General features: G+C 30.7%; 1 protein-coding gene across 1 annotated transcript in view; it reads right to left on the bottom strand.

The window, feature by feature from the left end:
• LOC106677489 (nucleolar pre-ribosomal-associated protein 1) overlaps positions 1–10348 on the bottom strand; it is a 19486-nt gene continuing 9138 nt past the window's right edge. Inside the window, exons 15-25 of the mRNA XM_014415464.3 lie at positions 8727–8870; positions 8402–8637; positions 5369–5626; positions 5096–5288; positions 4190–4446; positions 2411–2538; positions 2131–2334; positions 1645–1853; positions 591–845; positions 377–515; positions 1–289 (exon numbers count right to left, since the gene is read on the bottom strand). Of these exons, the coding sequence (XP_014270950.1) occupies positions 107–289; positions 377–515; positions 591–845; positions 1645–1853; positions 2131–2334; positions 2411–2538; positions 4190–4446; positions 5096–5288; positions 5369–5626; positions 8402–8637; positions 8727–8870 (2206 nt within the window). The 3' untranslated portion in view covers positions 1–106. The remainder of the gene's footprint in view (positions 290–376; positions 516–590; positions 846–1644; positions 1854–2130; positions 2335–2410; positions 2539–4189; positions 4447–5095; positions 5289–5368; positions 5627–8401; positions 8638–8726; positions 8871–10348) is intronic.

Below are 10348 nucleotides of genomic sequence, written 5' to 3'. Positions count from 1 at the left end.
TAATATTTAAAACATCTGTATTATACAAAACATTATATACATAGTAAAAAATATTGTTACAGCATATTAGGAACTGTTAATTATACACAATAAATAATAATGTTTATTAAGTTCTTTGTTTAATGAAGTCGATGAGAGGTTTATACTGAGCGTTTTTTCTGTGAGGTAAATTATTAATTAAATTACTATTAGCAACACTAATCCAAGGAATAATACTGTAATTATTAATCAACAGTTGTTTTTCATCAACAAATTGAACACATTTGGCCACTAATTCTTCTATTAATTGCTGAAATAATACAAAACCATGAGAATAGGAAATTATAAAAAAAATCTTTTTCTATAAATATGCATTTTAGAAATATGTGATAATTACTTTAGTTTTTGGAGAGGCCAGGTTGCATGAATGGAAATCCAATATAAATTTAAAACTTAGACAGTTCAAGGCTAATTGAAGATCTCTTTGTTCCCTGATACCATCTTTTATAACTTCCAAAAGCCAACGCTGATGTAATCTAAAAAATGAAAAGAAAAAGTTATACTTTTTGTAATTAAAATATGTTACTGTCATAAATATGGCTAAAAATTACTTTTGATTTCCTTGGGTATGATGAAACATTTCGAAAAATGCAGGTACAGTATTAAGTTTCAAATGAGGCTTAGCAAAAATAAAATTGTGGAGGCTGAAGTATAAATAATCATCAGGAAATGCCATGATTATAGATGCACGTCCCAAAAAAGTAGTAATAATGGAAGAAAGTCTTACATTATCATTTTCTTTTAAATCTACTATTCCTCCCCTCACTGCCTCAATGAAATGTCTCCATATAAGATTGTCTTTATGTCTAGAAAATTAAAACAATAATAAAACATAAAATGAAAAATTTATAACAAGATTTTAATTTGAATACACTTTAGCCTGAAATAAGATGACAAAATTTAAATAACTTTGACAAATCAATTGTAAGGTATGTTAGTAGAAATATAGTGTAATGTGTTAGGTGCATTGTAAATAAATAATATGAGTATTTTAGGTGTCTCCTCAATAATGGCCTGAGGGCTGAAACATCAGAGAAAAATAAACAAAATTGAGAGATAAGGATCAAAAGATGTGATTTAATTGAAGTCCATGGTGACGATTTCTAATGATTATGTGTTCATAAGGGATCGGTAAAATAAAAAAAAACAAGCAGTTTGTGTTTCTTTGATTATGAGAGCTCTCATTGAAGACAGCCTTAGCCCTAAACATGGCTCACATGTTTGGGTTGTATAGTAACAACACACTCAGAGTTATAGCTACTTCATATTAGCTGATCCCCAATGAACAAATAATATCTATATCATATTTGGCTGAATATAGATAATTTCTTTTTTCTGAAATTGTGTTCCATACAATTCCATTTTTGTTCAAGTCAATGGTAGTTATCTTTAATATTTAATCCCATTTTTCAATATATTTTAATTTATCATTTAATTCAAATCTTTATTAGAGCCAATGGCAGTTATCTTTAATATTTACTCCCATTGTTCAATATATGTTACTTCATCATTTAATTCAAATCACCACTTTTCAGCAACCAACATACAGTCCACAGAATGAATTTAAAGTAATATGCATGTATTTGTTTAATCATAATAACTCACTGCTCTATATTGGTATACATCCTATGAAGTACGTGGTATGCAGCTAATCGAACCTCAGGATCTGAACTGGCAAGTGCTGCTAGGGTAAGTGCTAAGGCACCACTCCCTGCCAACTTCCAGCCAAGGTTTTTCTCTGATGCAACTTGACTTAATAATGGTAAGTAGAATGCAGGATCATATATGCTATCAACATTTTTGTCATAATCTCCCTGAAAATAAATCAATCAACTATGTCAAAGTCTTCATTTCACTTCTTACTAAAAATTGAATTAAAATAAAGTTATTAATATTAAAATATTCAGTTTTTGTAATGATGAATAACTATTAACCAAATACTTTTATAATGGAAGAATAGTTTGATGATGGAGAATAAAAATAAAAGAATAACATTAAATCTAAAAAATCATAAAAATACCAAACCATATATTAAACTAACACATCAACAACGATATAAGAAAACTAAAATATATATATACTAACACTTACATTTAACCTTCGATCAAGAGGAAATTCACGGATAGTGTTTAAAACTAGATCTTTTTCAAAGAGGTCTAAAGTTATAGAATGGTTAAGTTTTACAGACGAGAGCTTGGTTCGGATACTATAATGGTCAATGGCAGCCTCACCCCAAACATACGGCTTCCAACCGGCGAGGTTTATACCACCAACTCTCTCATAAATATACAAAATCTGAAATAAAAAAAAAAAAGTTCATACAATTTCCAAAATATTTGAAATAATTTAATAAAGTCATGTTATAAAATACCTTTAAAATTATCTGGTCCAATTTACTTAGAGTAGCTCCATAACAAGATAGCAAAACAGGAACATGTTTAGAATTAATAAGAGAATTATCTTTAGATACAAGTTCCAGTATTAATTTTAAACAGCTGTCTAGAAAATAAGTATTAATCTGTTAACAGAGTTTTTCTGACACTATTCACTTAAAACAAGATACATAGTTTAATATAATGCAGTGTAATCTTGGTAATCCGAACTAATTGGTGCAAGGGACCGTTCAGATTACAGAAAGTATTAGGAAAAAAATGGTGTAAAAAAAATCAACAATATGAATGTACATAACTATTTTTTTAACATATTTTATTGGAAATTTGACAGTTTTAAAAAATTAATCTCCTTAACAGAAGTCGGATATTTTTTTTTTTCTGAGACTTCTGCAGAAACTTCTTCTTTCAGATGTTATTTTTACAGTACATCATTCTCTACAGCCCATCAAAGAGAGATTGAAATGAGACACTGTTGAGATCTTTGAAGGCTTTTTTGATTTCCCAATCACAAGCATCTGAAGCTTATGATTTCCTGCTTCATAAGCACAAGACATGAAAGCTAGTCGCTCTTTAGATATTGTTCGACCAGGGGCTTGAGTTTCGTTTTTATGGACAAATTTCTTTTCTGGTAGAAGGCTTCAAAAAAAGGCCACTTTCATCAGCACTGTAAATCTACTTAGGAACAAGGTCTTGAGCTGAGACCATTTCATAAAATTTTCGCTTAAATGGCTCTACAGCCGTACTATCATATGATAATTTTTCTCCAATTATGGTAAGGTAACAATGCGGTGTCTTTTTATGAAATTTATAAAGCAAGCTATCACTCTCTTTGAAATCAGTTACATAAGGATAGATTTTTTTTTTTAAACACCAGTTCTGATTAGTTGAGTGTTTGGAGTACCTAACTTCAGATTAAAGAGATCACACTGTACATTACATACAATATAACTTCAATACATTGAACAAAAACTTAAATAAAAAGACATCAGAAGCTACTTTATAGATCCTCAGCCATTATTTTTGTAATTAAACTACAAATTCAGTACTAGAGAATGTTATTAGAAAATTAATGTGTATAAATAAGGGTTTATCATGGAGTGGTAAAATAAGGCTTTAACTCTGAGTAGTAAAATATCTGTGCTAGCATACATTGATGATTTAATACTGTAAGTGATGACAAAGAAACTAGGTCTCAAATAAATATGGATAAAATTAAATAAAATAAAATATAAGGTTAGAAGCAGAAACTGCAACAATTTTGGCGATATAGATATAGGAGAAAATACATTTGAATAGGTAGGAAGATTTAAGTATTTATGACCTACGGTAATAAAAAAAAAAAAAATGAAAATGATGAGGAAATGAGGGTGAAGTTAAAGGCGGGAAATACTTGTTATTTTTCAATTTCAAAATTGCTTAGTTCGCACCTTCTGTCTAGAAACTTAAAAGTTAGAATTCAAAAACTATTCTTCTTCTTACTCTACAGATATGAAACATGGTATCTTACATTAAAGGAGGAACAGTATCTTAAGGTTTTTGAAAATAACGTATCAAATAAACTATTCAGACTGAAGAAGGAAGAGTTAACTGGAAAATTCAGAAGTCTACACAATGCTAAATTGTGTGAACTGCACCAGGTAAATATAATTTAGATGATAGCATTGTTGTGAATAACATGGGCATATAAGGTTGTAGGACATAGTTACGAAAATATACCTAAATAGTTACTAGTTATAGCTAAATTATAATATACTTACATTTTGCAGAAATATCTTTTCCTAATATAACATCGAGAAAACATGAATGTGAAGTTAATAGTTCAAATACTTCATTAGGAGGAAGTTTGATCAGTTTTTTCTCCAACAAACAGAGTAAGAGATCGAGAATGAACTGAGATGGAAGCCTCAGCCCCTCTAGAAGCAGATGCATTACAAAGTCATTGTCAGGAGCGCTCAACCCACTACTGTCAATATCACCCTGTAGTGTCTCAATCAATATTTTACACATTTCTTCACTGAAAGAAAGCACACAATCAATCATCTTATAATAATAACTTTCATATTGCTTTCATGTTGATGCATTATAATGAATTCAGGACTAGGCTCAACAATAAAATTTAGAAAATAATATAGCTCAAAACACTCCATCATTCTTTCACAAAACAGTAATTTCTTTAATGACTTTTTAAATTTTTTAATGTGATACTATGCAGAAAAATATTAGGAGCCAAGAAAAAAAATATTTCACATAATTTTAGAATTTTTTTTTAAATACGTGCATAGGCATAGTAAAGGCTGCATGTAATAACAAAAAAAATTTTAAATTATGTGAAATTTCTTTTTTCAGTTTCTAGGATACATTAGCAAGAACCCTTGGACATATTTCATTGCAAGTTGGAATGTATTTGCAAGGAGCCATAACATGTAGAAAGCACCCGACTATTACAGTAAATAAATTTTTTCCTAAGTGGAAATTAGATGAAGCATGTTCACCATAACATTGGATAAAAAAGAACTTTACTAAACAAAAATTGACTTCCAACAGCAGTAGTTGAAAAATAAATATATTAATTACACACTAAAATACTTCATATATTAATATATGATATAATATGAAGTTAATGATTACATTAATAATATCTAAATACCTGTTTATATGCCTACCTTTGTTCCTGATCAAAACCATCTGGTTTATTCAATTCCTCACTTAACCAATCTATTACTAGTGTAAAGAGTGTCAACATCTCTTCAGATTTTTTAAAAATCTCTTTTATAACCAACAAACTTTCTGTGGAAGTAAAGATTTCCTTGGATTTTTTTCTTACATATTTACATGTTTTCTTACATGTTTCAGGAGCTATACATTCAAAATAATTATATGTAAAACAAATAAATACGAGAAACCAAATTGAGTCATTTTTAAGAATACAAACTCACGTAAAAGGGCATCAATTATTTTTCTTAAGCCCACCAACCATTTTGGAGAAGGCCTTGAGCATAAACCATTAAATATAATCTGTGAGGAATCAGAAACAACTTCTTTGTGCCTTTTTTTAAACTTTTCCAGTGAGGCTAGCAGAGTTACAGCCCTATCTACAGAAATGTTGGTATAATCTACTTTGTCTAACAGAAGATAAATAAATACACATAAATCTTCATACCAAATAGCAGCAGTAGACATCACAACAAATAACACTGAAAAATAAAAAGATTATAAAGGATAATAAAAATATATTGAATAACAGCTATAAAAAAAGAAAAATTAAATAAGAACAAACATGTAATATAATATAATAAACATTTATCAACAAATTAATAATAATGACGATAAACAATGATTTTCAAATAAATTGGAAGATCGATCACTGACTGTGTGAAATATATAAAAGGAAGATGACCCTATTAATAGTTACTACTATTTGAGTTTTATTTGACTGCATTCGGACCATATTCAATTTATTTATTTAATTACTATTTGTGTTCTTTTGACCGCACCCTTACTATCTTCCTTTTATATTTTCAAATATAAAAATTATAATTTTTATTTTTGGTACTCTCAGACTCCAACTTTTATTTGCAAATATATACAAATGAAATTTATATCTATGCAAGAATACAATTGGATTACATGAAATGCAATAACTCCAATTCCGCAGCTGCTTTTTTCAATAAGTATTATTTTTTTCTAAAATTTGAATGGGTGCCACATTTACCCATCCTAGATCTGTAGCCTTCTCATAGATTAAGAAAACAATAGATAGATAAAAATAAATCCCTAGAAACAGAGATGATAGTAAGGACTTTGGCTCACCTATCAAGATGAGGAGATCCAGGGAAAAAAGGAATCCATGAACAGGAAAAAGGACCAAAAAGAATTCGTTCCTGTAATGAAAATATTCTCAGTAGCACAACAGAAAGGAAAGCTAAAAGGACGAACATTTCCTTATAGGCATCAAAGGGACAATTGGCTGGTGCAAAAGTTTCTCCCCGAGTCATGACATATTGGACAGCTGAGAGAGGAATCAGGGAGGGTATTTTTCCAGCAACTTATCCTAATGGTGCATGTGGAGAGGTGTACTATATTGGAGAGGAGGTGACTCTATCCAAACTGCCATCATGAATATGATTCTGAAAAGCGACCTAGATGTATATCTAAAATTATTATTTATCACCATAACCTTAACATTTATATAGCTTGCTCTTGCTACAAAATATATCTTGCTTTTCTACAGAGGCCTTGCTGGTGTAGTTTCTTCTCTCCTACCCAGTGACGTCTTGTAGAGCGGGTAGTTTTCTTTCTTCATCAGCTCAGGGAAATCGCTCTTTATCAGAACATAGAGTCTGTCTCCCTCATCATCTTGGCTCTCAGTGCCTCATAGGCGGTACAGGCGAGAAAAACGTACTTGGCGGTCTCTGGAACCCAACAAACAGAGGAAGAGACCAAGGGAAGACAAGAAAACAATAGATAGATAAAAATAAATCCCTAGAAACAGAGATGATAGTAAGGACTTTGGCTCACCTATCAAGATGAGGAGATCCAGGGAAAAAAGGAATCCATGAACAGGAAAAAGGACCAAAAAGAATTCGTTCCTGTAATGAAAATATTCTCAGTAGCACAACAGAAAGGAAAGCTAAAAGGACTCTATCCAAACTGCCATCATGAATATGATTCTGAAAAGCGACCTAGATGTATATCTAATATTATTATTTATCACCATAACCTTAACATTTATATAGCTTGCTCTTGCTACAAAATATATCTTGCTTTTCTACAGAGGCCTTGCTGGTGTAGTTTCTTCTCTCCTACCCAGTGACGTCTTGTAGAGCGGGTAGTTTTCTTTCTTCATCAGCTCAGGGAAGTCGCTCTTTATCAGAACATAGAGTCTGTCTCCCTCATCATCTTGGCTCTCAGTGCCTCATAGGCGGTACAGGCGAGAAAAACGTACTTGGCGGTCTCTGGAACCCAACAAACAGAGGAAGAGACCAAGGGAAGACAGAACCAACTGTGTCCTCGGCCAGCCCTAGCAATCCAGCAAGATCAGTAGAGCTACTTCAGGGACCCTGGATATTAGGAAGTAAAATTAAAGGACTTCCAATCAAGGTAAGCAAGCATATCTATTGCAGAAATATTGATAGTCTAAGAGCTATATTCATGATTAATGGCAATATTAAATACTTTGTGATTGCAGAATGTATATTACAGGGCCTAGTGCGGTGATAATAGAGGTTCCAACGGAAGGAGGAATGAAACAGATGTATCTCACATCAGCCTACTTCCTAGGGGATAAGGCAAAAAGCTTACTTTAATGTGGACACCAGGACAAGAAGGAATCGAGGGGAATAAGATAGTTGATGAACTTGGAAGAAAGGGCTAGGAAACAGCATTATTAGGCCTTAAACTTTACTGTTTTAAATCTATCAGTGTAATAAAGAAGGATATGACTCGTAGGAAATAGAGAAGAAGAAAACATACTGGGCTACTAAACCTGGCATAAGATAATCTGAGCTTTTCATAAATGTGTCAAAGGGATAGGCAAAATGTTACTTATATCTGGCAAGAAATGAGCTGAGAACAAAACAGGTCTCCATCACAGGCCATGGTTCAACAAAATATCATCTAAAAAATATGAAGATAGTGTACGATTCCATATGTTGTCTGTGCTAAAAGGATGGAGATAAGCCTGACCATATCATATGTGATGTGAAGCCCTTACCTTTTACAGATTACTACACTTGAATCAGACAATCATTAAACCTGAAGACATCAGTAGAATTAACCCAAAAGACCCAATGGGCTTCATTCGTTAGAAGCAATAAATTATTATGAGATCTCTAGATAAGTAAGGGATAAACTCACAAAAAATTCAAATGGGTCAGATGAACGTTTGCCCATCCCTTTAATAAAATAAGAAATAATTTATAAAAAAACTTAAAACTAAAAAATGTGTTTTTCTTTCATTAAATAATCACCTTTAAAAGAATCCAGAAGAGTACCGCTTATATCAACCTCAAGAGCTTTTAAATATTTCAGAAAACAATTGCATATTTCAGAAACATCATACTCTTTTTCTATCAGTTTAATTAAAACAATAATAAGGCCCTTTAAACTTTTTTCATTCATGATAATATTCAGCTCCACTGCCTCATTTAGTAAATGGATAAGTACTGAAGCCCATGGTGAAAGTTTTCCACTTCGTTCAAAATATCTTCAGAGCAATATTGGATTAAACAATGAAAAATTACATAAATCAAACTTATTTTAAAGATACTGTGTTAAGTAGAAGATAAAACATACTTAGCTTTCATAGTAAATACATAATTTATTAAATCTTCAACATCTGATTTCGAGAATTTGAATATTTTCAGTAATTTCTTCAACTTTGAATCATCTTCAAGATTATAGCATATACTTTTAGCATATTTCAATTCAAATGAAAGCCTAAAATGATATTATTGAGCTACAGTAATAAAAGATTTAAAATAAAATAAAAATGTTCAAACCAATGTTTCCTAGTTTACTTGAACATCTAAATTTTTTAAATTGTTTAGCTACAGGATAAATCAAGTAAAACAAACTGTATTTAAGCTAAATTCAACAAATTTGAAAATATAATTTTATACTATCAATAAACCAATTTCTAATAATGATCATACATTACAAACTTTACAAAGATAAAATACATACAAAAATTTTTGGAAAATGTTTCATTATTTCAATTTCGTTTCTTGTTAAATTAATGGTCTTTATTTTTAACTATACATATTTTTTCTTGTTCTATAGTAGTTATGAAAGGTTTATATTAATAAAATCTCCTAATATTTTTAATTTTTCTAATTGGTTAATAATACAAATAAGAGCATATACAATTGATAGATGTTTAGTTACTCATATTTCTTTTACTAAGCAATTATTAGACTGATACAGAATACTACTCATTTCCAAAAAATTCCAATTCCTCAGCCCCCTCGTCAAATACATTACCAATGCAGTAAAAGAGGTCCCCTTCAATCCATTTTCCCACCATGCCCTGATATACCCACGCATGCATGGGGCTTAGAAAAATTAAAAACTCAACACTCAGAAACATTGGTAATTTTACAAATAGCCTTCATACTTCCCTGTTGCCTTCCTACATAGACTGATTGTTAGTCTATGTGGAACATGAGACAAATAAAATACTTTTCTTTAAAATATATATATATATATTGTAATGGGGTTATCTTGCAAAGCATAGTTGAGAGTATGGTAGATGATTTGAGAAGGTTTAGTGACTTTGAATAATTATTATGAATCAAAATATATAAAAAAAAAATTTAGTGTGAAATATTAAACTGAGTGGAGTGCACTTTCCCTATTGTTGAATTTTCAGTTTGTTAAATAAAAATTGTTTTATCATTATTTGATAAACAGTTCTCACACTATATTTGTGTCAGAAGCGTGATTTTCTTTCAGAAGTAGTAATTTTGGGTCAAGACTGAATTTTTTGAAGTTTCAGACAAGAGGTTCAACAGGGTTTGTTCCAATTATCATGCAGATTTAAGAGAAAGAAAAATAGAAGAACTATTGAAAATTATGATGGATGTAAAAAATAGCCAGGAAGAAATGAAAGCCTGATGAATAAAATGAATGGTTTAAAAGAAGAAATAACAGTAAGCTTCCAGAACCTTATAGAAGAATATCAGAGTTATAGAATAAATATCAGAGGCATAACCTTTGAAGATAAAGACAAAAGGAGAAGAGGGAAGTATAATGGAGATAAGGATGGAAAGATGGGGAAAAAAAAGTAAATCCACTAACAGGCAGATAAGGAGACTAGAAGGGCATATCCCCAGATAAGTGTTCTAGTTCTAAGGACAAATCTAATTACACTTGAAGCTCATATAGTAGAAGTTAAGAAACACAATATTAATATTTAT

This window comes from Halyomorpha halys, unplaced genomic scaffold, assembly GCF_000696795.3.
Source record: "Halyomorpha halys isolate HHAL.00 unplaced genomic scaffold, Hhal_1.1 Scaffold100.1, whole genome shotgun sequence".
Classification (NCBI taxonomy): Eukaryota; Metazoa; Arthropoda; class Insecta; order Hemiptera; family Pentatomidae; genus Halyomorpha; species Halyomorpha halys.
Note: the sequence above shows the minus strand (reverse complement) of the source record. Positions and strands in the feature narration are given on the sequence as shown.